The sequence below is a fragment of the Mirounga leonina genome, unplaced genomic scaffold (assembly GCF_011800145.1).
Source record: "Mirounga leonina isolate KUSES-001 unplaced genomic scaffold, KU_Mleo_1.0 Mir_174, whole genome shotgun sequence".
Lineage (NCBI taxonomy): Eukaryota > Metazoa > Chordata > Mammalia > Carnivora > Phocidae > Mirounga > Mirounga leonina.
In genome coordinates, this window is record NW_023270451.1 from 72,058,644 (window position 1) to 72,076,324 (window position 17,681).

The 17,681-nt window shown below is 42.5% G+C and overlaps 1 protein-coding gene across 1 annotated transcript in view; it reads left to right on the forward strand.

Annotated features, from left to right (window-relative positions):
* EXOC4 (exocyst complex component 4) overlaps positions 1–17,340 on the forward strand; it is a 735,341-nt gene extending 718,001 nt beyond the window's left edge. The window contains exon 18 of the mRNA XM_035021134.1: positions 15,841–17,340. Coding sequence (XP_034877025.1) covers positions 15,841–16,078 — 238 coding nt within the window. The 3' untranslated portion in view covers positions 16,079–17,340. The remainder of the gene's footprint in view (positions 1–15,840) is intronic.
* Positions 17,341–17,681: the final 341 nt, after the last annotated feature.

Below are 17,681 nucleotides of genomic sequence, written 5' to 3' on the forward strand. Positions count from 1 at the left end.
TAATTATAGAGCGTGGCTACAACCATGTGACCATCACCCACCTAAAAATGCAGACTGTTAGAATCAGCCTAGAGGCCTCCTTGTGCGCCCCGTTCCTAGTCATTACCCCCACCCCCAGGTACTTGCTGATTGTGTTTAATGTTAGTCTTCTGAGTGGCTGTCCCTGCGCACCCACATGGAACATGTGGTCTCTCACAGGCTATGCCATATTCGGATTTCAGAACAGACGTTTTCCTGCTGCCACCGGGCCTCGGTCACTGCATTCATGACTGTTGGTTCCCGTGGGAAATAAAGCAACACTAAACCTCCCAGGAGCCCCGAGCTGTGCACTCTGTGTCCTCCTCGTTCTTCTGGACCCAGTGACCTCCCCCCCCAACCTTGTGAGCCTCCTCCTTGCCCGGGGCTCCAGCTTTCCTTCCAAACACCAAGGCTCCCTCCACACTGGCCGGGGCAGGGGGGAGGGGGGAGCCGCACCCTCCATCAGGTACAGTCTGAGGCAAACACTGAGCTCCAAAGTGAAGTCTTTTGAGGGGAAACCCCAATTTGTGACAGAGGCAGCCCCCTGTCCCTGCCACTTAGCCTGGCCCACTGTGGTGGTTTGGCAGCTGGTTTTTACCCTGATCAGCAGGGTATTCCTCTCGTGCGTGCAATTCCGTGTATTCGCTTCTCTGCCGAAATAAAAAATCTTTTATTCGGGAAATTAAGTTTTTATTTTAAATTCGCTTTATGGTCTTTGAAAAACTTTCATTTTTGTGTGGTCCAGAGCTATAGGTTAGCATTAGCATTTAAATAGAGGTATTAACCGCGCTCAAAGACCTTCCTCTTATAAGGTGCCCTTTCTGGGAAGTTTTTCAAATCTGATACTTTTTTCTTCCTACAAAAAGAATGCAAATGCTATATATATTTTCCCCATCAAACACCCTTTTCTTTATTTATAGACTTAGGAGAACGGCATTGTTGAACAGTCTCAATTTAGTCTTTTTATATGGAAAAGGCCAGTTTAAAAAAATTGCTATTCTGTCCCTCCATGCCGGATTTTCTCTGCAGACTCTCAGAACGAATTTCCCCGGGGTTAATTATATCCTGTTATACCTCATATCCCTCCAGACACCCTCCCCAGATTCAAATCCCGATTGTAAACGAAGAATCTGGGGTAAATTCTTGCCCTGCAATAGGACGCTCTCAGTTACCAGTGTTCCCGGAATCCCCATGGAGAATCCCACGGACCAGGCTTGGAATCCACTGTCAGTCCATGAAGATTTGTGACCTTTTTCTCAGATTCTCGCTTTATCTGCCAGGCTAAGGTTATCAAGCCTGTTGTGTGTGGTTGTCAAGAGATTAAATAAGTTGATGGTCGTACTCCTAATTTAGAATTTTATGTATAATTATATACATCTTAGTCCTATTAGAGACTACCTGATGCATAATTGATGCTTAAATGTTTGTTGAGCAAATAAACAAAGAATGGTTTTGAAAGGCACGATATCAGCACTGAGGAAGCTGAAGAGAGTCGTAAGACATCGGCTTTGGCATCAGGAAGCCTGCATTCTGGGAGAAGATAATAAATATATATTATGGTACATCCAAACAATTGAATCCTCTGCAGCCATTAAGAAGAATGAGGCAGGTCCATATGTACTGAAGTAGAACCATCTCCAAGATATATAGTTAAGTGGGAAAAGCCAAGTGCAGAAGAGCATGTAAACACCATTTCTCTTTAAATATGCGTGCGCGTGCATGCTCAGACACACTCATGCGCATGCACACACACACACAAAACTACGCTGGGATAGGTATAAAATGTATTTGGAAGGGTACCCAGAAAACTAGTAACAGTGATGGGCTCTAGGAAAGGAAACAGGGTGGCTAGCTAGGAGACAGGAGTGGAAAAAAAAGGCTTAGCACTATATGCTTTTTTGTACCTTTTATTTTGCTTATTTAACAAACACTTGTATATTAGGTGCCAGGCACTGTTTTAAGCACTTTTCAGGTATTAGCTCAATAAATCCTCCTAACACTCTATGTGGTAGGTACTATTGTAGCCTCCTGTTAGACCCTAGTAACTTTTTTTATTTTATCACTAATAACCTCTTTCAAAAGCAGATACTGCTCAGAGAGTCATATGTTAAATGGGGGACCCATGCAGTAACAGAGAAGAAAGAAGTTGTTCAGAGGAGAGCTTCATAGAGGAAAGAGACTTCATCAGTCTTGAGGTTTATTTAGGCTTTGATACATAAGTCCAGTGCCAGAAAGGACGAAGTATGTTCTAGGGACATTGACTAGCTCAGTTTGGCTTAAAGAGAAGGTTGATGCAGGGGGACAATGGAAGAAAGGGTGGAATGGGGGCCACCTTGGATGTCAGTGTTAGAAGTTTGGGGACTTGATGCTGTTGACACCAGTGACCACACAAGTATTTTTGTTTTGGGTTTGTTTGTTTCATACAGAATAGTAATCTGATCTGGTTGGAACCAGAGAAGATGAGTCTGGGCGAGTGAGTGAGCATGAGAGACTCCAGTAGGCGATAGTTGTCATAACCTACTGAGAAGAGACTCCAATCTGCGGTAATGAGACTGGAGATAAGCAAGGAGCATAAAAGTTGTTACACCTGGTGACGGTCAGACAAGAGTCAAAACTGACATTGCTATTTTGAGGTTTTGCAAACTTTGGAAGTTAGGCACCTGATAAGGGCATCTAGTAGAAATGTCTGGAAACCCGTGAAAATGAAGCTTTGATCTGTTGAGAGACCAGATCTTGAGGAAGAACATCTCATGCACAGTTAAGACTTTTGGAAGCAGAGAGAGGAGAAGGGCCAAGGCCTGTCTGTGAGGAATGCCTGCAGCGAACAGACAGAAGAGGAGCCAAGAAAGAAATGGAAGAATCTGAGGGTGCTGGAGGAGGACCTAGTAACGTGGCTTAAAGAGAGTTGAGTTCAGAATGGAAAACCGTCAAGGGGAAGAGGACTAAGTAAAAGCCATTGTGTTTATCTACTATGATGTCATTGGTGACTTTTTTAAATGTAATTTCAGATAAAATGGAGGCTTTAGGAGAGACAGTGAATACAAATGATTTGTTCAAGAAATTTCATAATGAAAAGGAGAAAAGAAATAAGATGAGAGATAGAGTAGACAGAGGATTGCATGAAGGTCTTGGGGTTTGTTGTTTGCATTTGGGTTTTTTTTGTTTCTTGTTTTTTGTTTTCAAAAGAGGAGAAACTATAAGGATGTTTGAAGGCAGACATGAAAGAACCAGGGAAGGGGGTAGATACTAGATACAAGAGTTCAAAACAAAACAAAACCGTAGCAGGGTCCTAACAGCGTCGGGATCAAAGGCAGACGGCTAATCTTAGAAAAAGGAAAGAAAAGAAATCCCTCTGCTGAGGGACAAGGAAAGGATTAGTAAGAAACCATTTCAGTGAGGAGAATATGATACCTCGTACGATCCCGAATATCCAAAGACATACCATATACAGGGCCGGTACAGAGTCCATAGTAAGTATTCAATAAAAGTTAGCTGTTATTGCTACCGTTTTTACATGGCAGGTGTCCTACCATGTCATTTGATTTAATCCTCAAACTTAACTTGTGATGTTACATTACCTACCCCACGTATAAATGAAGAAACTGAAGTTTGGACAAACTAAGAAGTGTCCAAGGTCATACGCATCAGATAAAAGTTGTGGGATTCGTGTCTAATTCTACCAGAGAATGAAAGAAAAGATGGAAGATTGCACATCATGAGCCAGAAATCAGTCTCTTCCCTCTGTCCTCCCCTTCTTTATTTGCCACCAGTTGGCCCACACCGAGGTGCTTCATATCTCCCTCCTAGAGCTGGGTCAGAAGACCCCTCTGCCTTTTACATGGAATAGCTATTTTATTCATAGTTCCTCCCCACTCAGTGTCAAAGAATCACAGACTGCTTTTTACTTTGTCCTCTGTCACTTAATGAGAGGGACTGACTGTTGGCTCTCTCAGTCATTTATTCCTTTTCATGATTCCACACCCACTAGATGTCTTATTCTCGGGCCAGGGGGTAATAAGGAGTGAGACAGAAGCCAACCCTATCACAGCCCCTGTGTTCTGGGAGGGGGCGGCAGACATTTATGTAGTAAATACTTACACAACACTAAACACCGTCCCAGCCACTCTTCTTCGTCATTTGATCCTTGTAACAACCCTGTATTACCATTTCCTTGCTCAGATGAATAAAAGAAGTCACCGAGAGATTAGTAAATTGCCCAAGAGCATAGAAATAGTAAGAGACGGAACTAGGATTCAAATCTAGGTCACTGGCTCCTGGATCCGTGATCTTAACCACTCTAAGACGCTGTGTCTCTATATGTACATACATTTTTAAAATACGTATAACATAAAAATACAACTGTTCCCAGAAGACATTTTTAATATACATTTATGTTTCGATGAAGATCGATGCTAAACAGAAGTGAAGCTCAGTTCAGTTCAGAAGGACAAAGCTTGGTAAGTGGGGCAGGTATCCTTTTCGAGAAGGTGGTCAGGGAAAACCTCGCTCATTCATAAGCTGACACTGGAACAAACATTGGACTGAATTTCTTTTAATCCTCTAATTTCCTCCAACCTTTTGTCCCTTAAATCCCATTTGATGCTCTTTTCTGATTTTCTTTCAGTTGGCTTAGGGTATAAAGCAATACAGAACTATGAAGCACAACAAAGGGGGGTTATCATCACCTCCTTGACCTATAACTGGTACTTTTTTTTTTTTTTTTACAGGTAGTAAGAAAATTCTCTGGTTCCATGTCCTTACACCGCCCCCCCACACACACACACACCCTCACGAACCATTTTTACCAGTGCTGTTCTAAGGTTTCTCCCCACTATAAAATATAGAAGGGTAGAATTTCTTCTAGAGAAGTTCTCTTGGGTTTTTCCAACATATATCTCATTTCATTGTTTTCTGCCCCTAACTCTGAGTTCTCTGGAGTCCTTTACATTCTTTCTCTTTCTTTGTTGCTGTTCACAGCCCTTCCCCATTTAGTAACATTTGCCCTTTGCGGCACCTGTATGTGCTCGCACGTTAATTAAGGTATTAAGTGAGATCAGTTATAAGCCAGTGTTCTCAGCATTCACTCGATGCTTTCTCTCTGAATTTGTTGATTTGCCTTTATCATTACCCTTTGTTTGTTCTTCAGTCTGTGTCCTATCACAGGTAGCCATTCAAAATAAATTCACTTTGCTAGTTATATTTTTTTTAGAGGCACTGTATAAAATGGTTCACTGACATCCACGTATATATCAGCCACAGTGGTCTTTTCATCCACCACATTCACATTGCTACCCAAAGCTATCCATCACATTTGTCAGAATATTGGGGTTTTTAATTAAACCCTGCTGGATATGTACATATTTCCATTAGCTCTTTCTGATTTAGTCTATCATTTTTCTAATTGACATCAGTTCTGAGTCACATGTCCTTGAATCTCAGGTGGCCCATTTTGTAGCTTTGGTTTATTTAGGTTTTCTCGCTTCTGTAAATAACCTGAGGATTTAGTAAATAACACCCTGGAGTATTTGCCATTGGGACCTGCTGATTTGCATATGCTCACGCTTTTCAAATAATCTGCTGGGGTTTTTTGTTCTTCTGCCAAACCCATTTTTCTTTCTGGCCCTTCAGTCCTAAAAGATACTTTTTTTTTTTTGGTCTCAGCAAAGTAGAGAAATCCCCTATAACAATATTGAGAAGTGTCCTGGGGTCCCTAACTAAGGCCAAAAATCATTAGTAAGGGTTTGAGTAACTTAGCCAACTGATGGCTGAATTAACAGTTCTTGCATCTAGGCTCCCCAGCAGTGATGATGGCTTGCAGTGAACTATCCATTCAGCTCTACCCAGACCTTGTCTAAACACACTTGTGAGGTAGCTGGCTAGGGGCAGAGTCAATGGCTAAAGAACAAAACTAACTGGCAGCTACTGGAATATTCTAATGGCAAGTTCTTCCATCGAAGCCAGGTAGTCCATGCCTATCCTCACTGACCTTTCTCCCCAAACACTTACAGGTAGAGGAGGATCTCCATATTATAAATATGGAAACCCAACACCAGTTACCCCTTCACTTCTCCATCCCATCACTAACTGGTAGTCACTGGAGCAGAATCCTGTCCTTGGTTTCTGTTCCTTGTCTGGCGCCCTCCAACTCTTTTCTTCTTTACCACATACCAAGAGAGAGGAGCAGAATGGGCAGGCTGGCTGGCAAGCCCAGATTTATTTTACTGTAAAGTATTTACCTAGTGTCCTAGATACCTTTGATCTGGGTCTGGGTTGTATTTTTTAAAGTGTAGATAAAAGAAGCTTCTTGAAGCCAAGGACTATACCTCTGTAATTTTCTCTGTTATATAGTAGTCCCCCCTTATGTGCAAGGAATGACTTCCATGACCCCGCCACAGATGCCTAAAACCACGGATAGCGCTCAACCCTATGTATACTATCTTTTTCCTATACATAGTACCATTGGCAAAGTTTAATTTGTAAATTAGGCACAGTAAGAGATCAACAACAGTAACTAATAGTAAATAGAACAATTATAACAATCCACTGTAAGAAAAGTTATGTGGTCTCTCTCAGAATATCTTGTATTCATCCTTCTTGTGATGGTGGGAGATGATGAAATGCCTATGTGATGAGATGAAGTGAGGTGAATGACGTAGGCATGTGATGTAGCATGAGGCTGCTATTAGTGATACGTCAAGAGGAGAGTCATATGGACCATGGCTGTGGACCATGGTTGACCGCGGATAACTGAAACCGCAGATAACAAGACTGTGGATAAGGGGGCATTACTGTATTAACTTTTAAGATGTTATTAGAGCTTCCTAAGTACTAGTGATAATAATACCAGATTTTCCTTTGAAGAAATCCTTTGCATTATTTATTGAAAAGTTGATAAATGCTTAAAACTGAAAAAACCATAGGGCCTCTGAATTATTTTTGTTCTGCATATGTCAGCAACCGTTTCCCAGATGGCTAATCTGGGAAGTATAGATAATATACAGTATAAGGGCCTTGTGCTATGTATGTGGTTTTTAAAGCTATATATGTAGCTTTGAGACCACCAAAGTACATAATACTATCTCCTTTTATCAACCTGTGATCTTCGATAAATTATTTTTTTAAATTGAAAAAACTCTCTAAAGTGATATTCAGCACAGTATAACTCTCCTTAACCTGGATTCACCTTTTGATAATCAAAAGAACATTTACAGGAGTATGAGACAAACACAGTTATGAAAGTAAAATGACGGACCTAAATAAAAATCACAGAACAAGAGGGTAATTCTATTCACTCTTTCATATTTCATTATTTGATAACATCAGAAGATGAATCCATCAGAATTGCTTTGGCAAGGCAAACAGAAATGTGCCTGATCAATATTTATTAAAACCTTCAAAATGGGAGAAGGAGTTGAGCAGACTTCTTAATGGACTGAATAATTATTCATACAAATGGGGTTTGACCGACGGCAGTGCCAGACCAAAGAGACACAGTTTTAATTGTACTGAATTTAAAATGCAGATCTTCCTTTAGCCCTGCTGTAGAAAACTTAATTTAAAAAATTATCTGATGGAGCAGAGAGTGACATATGAATCCTTAAGTTGTCGAGGAGGAAATTTCAGCCGCAGATACTATAAATTTAGAAGGTGTTGCGAAGGTGGGGAGCAAAATTTCTAGCTGAGGGAACCAGAAGAAATTTTCTTCCCATTTCAGGGACTATCGGTGAGCTTGGGAGAGGGTCATCATCTCAAAAGTGGTGGACCTCCAAGGAATTGCTTTGTTTTGAGTGGTTGTGTTCTCCGAAGAGAAACAAAGCAAGGCTCTGGAGGCTGCTATCACAAATATCAGGGTAACGTTCCCGAGAAGGATGAACACAGCCAACGTTAGCTTTTAACATCTCCTCAGGAGAGACACTTGCCATTACTACTGAAGCATGCTGGTTATCAGAACTCAGCCAGCAGGTAACTGCAGTTTAAGCACAGTGCTGTCCATGAAGGCAGTGTGTGTATGCCACTTTCTATGAAGAAGATGTAGGTAGGTGCCCCTTCAAGCCTTAGCACAGCAGATTCTCAGACTCTGACTTCCTCTTGAATGATTTTCTACTGCCACCAGCTGAGGAATTTCTACGCTGTCTTTTCTAAAGACCACACTTCTCTTCTGGAATCCCCTGATCCGAACAAATATCTGCACCCAGTCTGTTGTCAGGAATGTTAAAAACCATCCCTATAGAACATAAATCTAATTCTGCCCCCACCTCTCTGAAAATTATTTCGCTTTTCTCTACCTGAGTTTTCTCATTCCCGAAATGGAAATAACTTCCCCGATTTCAAATTAGAATTTTCAATCATGTCTGTAATAAACTCTAAGCTCTTTGAAGGGGAAGACAAATGAGAGCAATTATATTATATTTTTTAATAAACTAATTTATTCTTCTGACACACAGGATTACCATCCATTTTATTATTGGTCTGGAAAGTACACATCTGAGCTAAGTTTACACTTGTTCAGAATGTTTCCAAATCAATCAGGGCAGCGTCTCACCTACTACGGTTCAGGGAAAATCAGCATCAGCTAATTCTGATGGAAGCCTGTGGTTTTTAAAGGAGCAAGCGGAGGACGCTATAAAGGTTTTAAAATCCAAAAATGCTTAAATAGCATCTGCTCTGACCTCTTTGTTTTCCATATGGGAAGCAGAAGTCCAGAGAGCCGACAGCCTTTGCCCAGGGTCACACAACCAGTTAGCGGGGAGTGAAAGACTTAACCAGAATCTGAGCTCAGTTGATCTCTTGAGTATTTACTTCTCTCTAAGTCGTTCTGCTATAACTACCTCTTAATTATTTATGGGGTGATTATCTAGTTTATGGATTATTCAGTTCCTTTCTTTTTCTCCATTTCCCTGCTTATTACCATGGACGCCATTGAGTGAAGAGAGAAAGACAAGAGTTGAACGTTTTATCCAACAATTTAGTGACCCATCTACTACTGGGTTTTTGATTAAAGTTCTCAAAATGCTGCAGCTGTCGGCTAAAAAGAATGGGGGGGGGCTACTGTCAATACTAAGTTATATTCAGGTAAAATTTTCCTCCTTCAAAATTTAAATTTGAGAAGTCTACTTCAGAGCCCAATTCTCTTGTTGACATTATTACTTTCATTATCTCAGGAAGGACTAGATGAGAAAGCCTTTACAGTGACTTTGCTTAATTATCCCTCTTCCTCAAGGAAGTAATCAGTCAGAAGGGCAGCCAGCTTTTGGAAATAAAGGTCGCTTTGTCTGTTACCCGCTTGGAAAGGGGCAAAAAGCAAGAAATAGGTGACAAAATGAAAAAGCCAAAACTCATTTCTGTAACTTTTGAATGCTGACTGGACAGCATGACTTCATTATTTGTTTCAGAGTGCTGAATTCCCAGATCAAATCCAGTGCTGTTCAAATATAACTACAAAGTGTGTAAATGAATTTTGAATTGCCGAAATACTGGCTTGTTCCATTACAGTGGAAGGCAGAGAGTTGAGTTCGTATGTGGATTTTATTTTGTCCCTGTTGCCTGAATCAGGACTAAAATTTGCTATACAACTTTTCTTTGCAGTTAGTACTTTTGCTTTTTACAGCTTCCATTCTGTCCATATTATAGTGGCTTTGGAGTAAGTACAGGTTCACAGTCCTTGATGTTGAGGCCTTAGACAGATAGCCCAGTTTGCTCATCTGTGCAGTGTGGATGATTGCAGAGCTACGTCAAAGGGTTGAATATGGCAGTGCACCTAAAATTTAGACATTATTATTAATAGTACCTCAATCAAGACAGGTTCTCACACCCAGCATGAGACATAACTAGGTAGCCATGGAAAATACAGTTTTCCTTCAGGGATTTAGGACTCTGGACCCCACTCTGTAAAGGGAGGCAGATGGCAAAGCTTTCCCCAGGGACTGTGGACAGCCCCCAGTTAGCACCTTCTTTCCATCCCCACCCCTAGACTCTCGGGACTGCCTGCAGGTCCAAAATTGACAGTTGCTGTGTGGGAATAGCTGGTTTTATCGGGGCTTGCTTTCCTCAATTTACAAAGAAGAGAGCTGAAACTGTTTGCAATAGCTTTCAGAGATGCAGTGATAACTTTTACGATGAGTATGGCAGAGTGGGAGGTAGAACCAGGGATGAGAGACTAGAATCGTCCTTGCTTCTTGTTTATGGAAATTTCTGAAGAGCCCTTAAATAAGAAGAGCACTTATACTCAAAATATACAAAGGTATCAACAATTTGTTTATATGTACATACAGACTTACGTACATTAAAAAACAGTAAGTAGGTGGGCGCCTGGGTGGCTCAGTCGGTTAAACGACTGCCTTCGGCTCAGGTCGTGATCCTGGAGTCCCGGGATCGAGTCCCGCATCGGGCTCCCTGTTCGGCAGGGAGCCTGCTTCTCCCTCTGACCCTCCCCCCTCTCATGTGCTCTCTCTCATTCTCTCTCTCTCAAATAAATAAATAAAATCTTTAAAAAAAAAAAAACAGTAAGTAGGTGAAAAATGGTTTAACTTCATGTATGTTAAAAGAATATGAGGAGGTAGGTGCAGTCCTGTGTTGTTGGTAGGAAGACAAATGGAAGCAACTTTTTTAGGAAGCAGTTTGGCAGCACTGCCCAAGTCCTAAATACTATACTTATCTTTGACTAAATCTGCTTTGGAATCTATCCTCAGGAAAGAAAGTGTTTAAAATTGGAGACAAAGGGGCTCCTGGGTGGCTCAGTCGGTTAAGCGTCTGCCTTCAGTTCAGGTCATGATCCCGGGGTCCTGGGATTGAGCCCAATGTCCGTACAGGCACCGTGCTCAGCGGGGAGCCTGCTTCTCCCTCTCCTTCTCCCGCTGCCCCTCCCCCTCACTCATGCTGTCTCTCTCTCTCAAAATAAATAAATGAAATCTTTTAAAATAAATAAATAAAATTGGAAACAAAAGTGTCCAATAGTCTGTCAACCCACATATTTCAACTGTAATAGAGAAATTGGTAGAACATCACATATGGAAAACAAACACTGGAAGGAAATGCAAAAATGTGGTATGTCTTTATAAAGGACTTATAGGAGTAATCTTTTTTCTTCTGCTTAATCTTTGTGTTGAGTCCATGTAGTCTATATGACATGTAAATTAATTTCCCAGCCAGAGAAAGATAAAATAAACTCCATTTGAAAACTTTTAAAGAGGAGCCCTGCCCAGCTTCCCAACATGCCCTTCCTGGCCTCACTTGTGTAGATAGTTGCCAACGCCATCAATGGGGAGAAAGAGTTACAGTTCAATACCGTTAAAAAAGTAAGAACAAAACACAGGGAAGAACAGCCCATTGCAAAAGGGAACGTGAAGAAGGTATGAGAACATAATTTGCACCAGAACAAAGTATGGACGCTGTCAGATTCTTGACTGGGCGCAGGAGACCAGTCTAGGTGACACCCCACCCACCCCCACCGCTATCCTATTGCTCCACCCACCTCCCTCTACACTCAGGCCACTGTGGGAACTGCTGCCCAAAGGTGCACAGCAAAGAGAGAGAGAAACCATGGGAAGAAGCCACCTCCACCCATCAGGGTGACCTGGAACTCTGGTCTCCAGAATAGGATCCTTAGTCCACGTCTGGCAGTTGGCTCCCGAATGTTATGGGCTTTGAAGAGACTTGCCGTATAAGTCATGAGCCAGAAAAGGCCTAAATCAAATGTGTGTTCACTGATCCCATCCGGGCAGCTAAGTGCTGTCTCCTACAAAATGTGATGCCTGGAAGCCATGGCTGCTATTGTAATGCGTGATGATAAAGATCAAGCTTTCATTTTCCTGGAGCTTCAGTGAGTGCTGGTAAATTATTTATCCCAGTTGGGTTACATGATTTCATTTCAGCGTGTCAGTGTTTATCCTGGAGGCCCATTCTAATTGTACAGTTTGGGGGCATTTTCCTATTTTCTCCTTGGGGCATCTTGTAGCACCCTTTCTCTACCTCCAATTACAACTGTTGCTGTGCTGATTTAGTGTTGTCTTTGCTACCGGGTACTATTCTGCAAGATGAATGAATTTCGTTCCATCTTTAAATATTTATGTTTCTTCATGACCTAATATATCATCGTGGTTATGGGTAATTTTTTTCCCTAACTGCAGAAAATACACCATCAGTTACCTGTCGATTTTGTTTAATAACTCAGCTTTGCAGTTCTGGGACAGTGTTCATCTGAGGCTCTAGAGGGCTCTTTTAGTCTCCGAGTCCACTTCAGAGTGTCATTCTGGGATTTATAAAGGTCTTCATTGCACAGAGGATATTGAAACGTTAAGGACTTAAGTGGCTCACCCTTTATCACTTACCACACTGGAGGATCCAGGACGAGAAATCCAGGCATCTTTGTTTTGTTGTTTGCTCCCAGCATGGAACAGTGGTCTCTGTAGAAAACCATCCAGTATCCCTGGAAACAATTCATCAGATTTTTCAAAAGAAATCCAATTCATCTGGTTAGATGGGCTCGATGTTACTTCTTAAGATAAATGATGAAAATACCAACATCATAATACAAAGAAACCCAATTCTTTTGGTTTAATCTCAGTGAAAAGCATAACCATCCACTTACTGCTTCTGTCTCCTTCCCTAATGGTTTTAGGTCCTTGGCTCAAGGAGATGGGGATGGTTCTGTAACTCTTCCCACACCAGAGAGACTCTGGGTCAGAGACCCAGGTGGTTCGGGACCTTTGGGAATCACAGTAGCTGGGGTGGGTCCTGAGGAATCTGCACTTTTCATAAGCCCCCCAAGCACTTTCTAGCTGGAGAACCACCAGCCGAGAACTGCAGCCATCATGTCCCTTCTAGCTTTGAAAGAATCATGAGCCCCCCAATTCTCTCTCATTACATTAGTTAAGTCTAGATTTGAACATGTACTCTTTTCGAGCGAGTTTTAAAAGGTCTTCTTAGGTAGTTCCCTAAATGGGCAGCTCTCTCCCTCACCTGTGCATCCGAGGGAAACCAAATTAGATGATGCAGGGGGCCCCATTTCTCAAAACAGGGGCTGGTATCAGGGAGGGAGCCAAGGTGTGCCAAGGGACACGTGAAGCCATCAGATAAATATGATGCATCTTCCTACAGCATCAGGTTTTTCTTAAAATTTGTATTTTTAAGTTACAACAGATGTATTGTGGAGTAAGGATAGTTCACATGGGTTTTATGCTGAACATGAAGCTTCAGAAAAGTTCCTGACCGTATCTGCTACTGGGCTCCCAGAAGTCTGCAGGCTGGAGGCTAATTTGCCTCTTCTATTAGAAGTACCTCTGTCAACATCAAGGTTACCTTTGACCAGTGATTTCTAAATATGTGGTTCCAGGAAGTTAAAGTGAACACTCACTTACAGAAAACTAGCCCCAAGAGGACCCTCTACACAAGGATGTTGACCCTTTTTGCTGCCTGGAGTCACTCATAAACTTGCCAATATAAGATGAGCACTCATTATTCCTGCCACTATTTAGGAAATATTTGTGAAAGCGTATTCTTTTTTTTTTTTTTTTAAGAATACGTTATTTAGAAAAGGAGGTTTAGCAGAGCAGGAAAAGGAACTAGCCATGTGAAAAGACACTAATGCCCTTACTGACCATATTCCCATTGTAGCAACAATTTATAAAATATTCCTGAAATTATGAGCTCCCAGAATATATTCCTTACTACAAGGATAGCTTACTTCTCACAGAGGATGTTCTTTTTATCAAGATGTTCCTGACAAACAAGAAACAAATGCAAGACCCAAGTCCAATGATCCTGGTAGGTCCGATTTATCCCTTCGTCTCTGGAGTTGCCTTGGGCCTTCTGCCTTGGTCTGCCCCTGCACTGAGGCAGAGCTGCCTTTCCTGTCAGGGAGAGAGAAGGAAGTAAACTGTGCCTGGGAAGGCTTCTCTGTTCTTTGCCTAACCAGCTGTCATAGCATCGCTTGGCCCAGAGCCTGTACTCAACTTTACCTCCTGCGTAATTTGTAGTAAACGTGCAAGTCTGAGCCTCAGTGCAGACTCCGTGAGGGATAGTGGTGGCATGATGTTGGTTTTAAGAAGGGTAAATGGCTGCCTTCTCCTTTCCTGACTCCTACCTCCCCCATCTTCTCTCTGCATTGGAGACTCACTGTAATGCCTGTTTCTCTTACGGGTACTACTCTTCTCTCCTCCACCCAGGAAAATGGCCTTGCAGCCAAATGGATCTCAAGTCTGCAACTTTCTGCGAGAATTATGGCTAATCCCCTGCCCCCCCAGACCATTCTGTGTACCACTGTCACCTTAATTTTCCAGAAGCACAACTTGGATGGTGCTTCTGTTCTCAACAGAACCTTGGGGGGTAAGGGAGTGAGGTCCTTTACTGACTTGACTAAGTCTAATGTTCTTTATTAATTTAACTAGCCTGATGTCAAACAGTCTGCCTTCTGGCTTCAACTGCCTTTTCCCACAACTTTGCTGTCCACCTACACTCCCCAGGCTAGCCAGATTCCTCTTCCCAGGAGGAGTCTTTGCTTCTGCTCTTCTCTCTTCCCTTAATCTAGAATTTCCTCCCTGGGAGCCCTGCCTGACAATATTGTACCCCATATGAGGTCTTCCTTGATTCTTCACCTTCCCCTCAGCATGGTAGGATTTCTCCTTCCTCTGCTATAATTTTATAACATTTATACTTCCTTCATGTCACATGGACCATTATTCTTGTCTGTATCTGTAAAGAAGGAGAGTGAGAAACTTGGGTGCATATCCTGCCACAGCCCCTCACTTCTTTGGGATGCTAAACAAGTCCTGTAACTTGGCCATGCTTCAGTTTCCTTATCTGAAAAAAGTGACTAATAGCTCCCTAGGTGTAGTGAGGGTTAAATGACGCAGTACATGAAAATGAACTTCGTCAACAGAAGTGCAATCATTATTTCCCTACTTTTCATGATCTTTCCAATTTATCTCTGAGCTATTTGAGGAGAGAGGCCCTGTCTTGCTCATCATTATAGTAATGTAATGATAGTAACTTACGTTACTATCATTACATTCCTGTTAATTATTACTATTTCACGTAATAATAGCTAATATTTATGGAGCATGGATGTTTGTCGGGCGCCATTCCAAGTGCTTTATATGGATGAATTCTTCCAATAACCCTAAGAGGTAGGTACTATTATTATCCCACCTTATGGAGGAGAAAACCATACATTTCACAGAGCCTCCAGCGAATAAATAAATGAATGAGGGATTGAATAAGACAAAAACAGCTTTCGCAGTGTCTGTCAGATGATTATTTCTCTCCTTCTGGTTCTGCCCCTACTTCTTTTTCTTTGGATCTTCCTAGGTGAATATAACATTAGGGCAAATCTTAAGTGAACGGAGACCCTGAAAGATGTGAGTTCTCCCGGAACCTTCATTTAGACTTATTCTTTTTTTTTTTTTTTTTTTAAGATTTTATTTTATTTATTTGACAGAGAGAGAGAGAGAGAGACAGCTAGAGAGGGAACACCAGCAGGGGGAGTGGGAGAGGGAGAGGCAGGCTTCCTGCTGGTCAGGGAGCCCGATGCGGGGCTCGATCCCAGGACCCTGGGATCATGACCCGAGCCGAAGGCAGACGCTTAACGACTGAGCCACCCAGGCGCCCCTAGACTTATTCTCATGAAGAAAGCTCCACTGATCTCCAAGAGGACAGAGATCGTGTTTGTCTTGTTCTCCATTATATTCATAGGACCTAGAACAATGTCTAGTGATCGACAAATGCTTATGGAATAAGTAATCTATAAACAGCATATTCATCGCCACTGAAACCACATAAATGGCTGACAATGGAGATGGTGAACAGTGTCCCCTGTTTCTTCCTCAGGCAATATTACGAGATGTTATACAACACGGCTGACGAGCTCCTGAACCTGGTGGTGGACCAGGGCGTGAAGTACACGGAGCTAGAGTACATCCACGCCCTGACCTTGCTACACCGCAGCCAGACTGGGGTGGGAGACCAGACCACCCAGAACATGAGGCTGCAGCGGCTCAAGGAGATCATTTGCGAGCAGGCTGCCATCAAGCAAGCCACCAAGGATAAGAAAATAACGACGGTTTAATCGAGCACACTGCTGGGCTGGGGGGGGGCGCTATTTTCGTTTACTCAGTCACACTTGCTTCTTTCTCCGGTATGTTATCTGGTATATTCGAAGCAGACTTGCTTTTCTCTGCACTGATACTTTAGTGGAGAGAAGACAAGACGATACATTTTTTTCCTGTCTCTTTACTTTGGGCTTTTCATATAAACTGTAACGGGAGTTTGCAGTACAGAATGTTTTGATTTAACGTCTACTCTAATGCAGTCAGTTCCAAAGGGTTGAGTGACTAGGGTGGGATGGGAGGAAGGTTGTATCAGATTGGACTCTGAAAAAATGAATGCACAAATTACCACTCCCCAGCCATCTTTAGAAAGCAGACTGCTCCCTCGGTTTCAGTCCCTTCTTAAAACACTTCATAGGGTTCTCTTACACCAAGAGCAGGTCTTTACTCTCCTGACCCTGTCAGTTTACAATACAGTGAAATAAGCATATGTGCATTGCTTTTTATCTCTGTTGCCAACATCAAATCAGTGGCTTCTCAGCTGGCTGTAACTTTCAGCAAGTTTTCCCAACCAAAACAGGACCTTTTCAGGGCTACGGGGCAAAGTCCTCTTATCCCAGCCCCTGGGCGAGTTTTGTGTGCGGCCGTTTGTACACAGAATATAGTCAGTGTATTGCCTTTTCGTCTTTACTTCTGCATCAAAACCAAGAGCCTTCCGATTAATCACAAAAATGGAAGAATGAAAGGCAGTCCACCCTCCTCTTGATCTTTTAACCTCTATTTTCCAAGAGTACATAACGGGTAGAGAACTTTTACTCTCAGTTAAACATTGTTTGGATGTGAGTGATTCTTAGATGCTTACTTGCTCTCGATGTGAGCCCCTAGGTCTTTCTCACCTTAGAAAGATGCCCTGGTCCACTCAGCTGAGTGCACGGAAGATGGGACAGCGTGACATTCGACCTCTGTGCACCCACCAGCGGAGGCCATTTCTAAAGTGTTCCCAGGTGGTTTGGGTGCTCACCTCTCCTGGCACACTGAACCCCGCCATTGCCCCCCAAGTCTCCAAGCATTCCTGCTACCCATGGTTGATATGTCACAGGAGAAAGCAAGGCACTGACTGGGACACACCTTGGAAACATGTGGAGAGGAGAGCAGAAAGGATTTTAAGCATACACGGCAGCTGGGCCTCACATTGTGATGATCCAAAATTGTATACCCGTTTGTACAGCTTTGGTCTTGGTGGGAAAAACAGAAAATTAAAAAATGTTTTGAGAAGCTGAAATGTGTGTTGTTTTTCTTGTGTTCCTTACTCAGCAAACATTCCCTGAGGGCCTAATGTGTGCTAAATGCTGCTGAGCATAGGGGCAGATACTAGACAATGAGGGAGGGCACTCGTTATCTACCTTTAAGACAGAGTATGGGCACTGGATTCTAACCAAACCCTAATGGATGTGCACTCAGAGCTGAGTTAGAAATCAGGACCGACAGTGGGAATTCAGCAGGCAGCCGAAAGATGGTCTTCCAGAGGGTTCTAGAAGGAATACTGTAAATCTGTGTGCTTCAGAGGCCTGGTTGGAAAGAAGTTGAATCCATGTAGGAGAAAACCGTGGAAACAACAACATC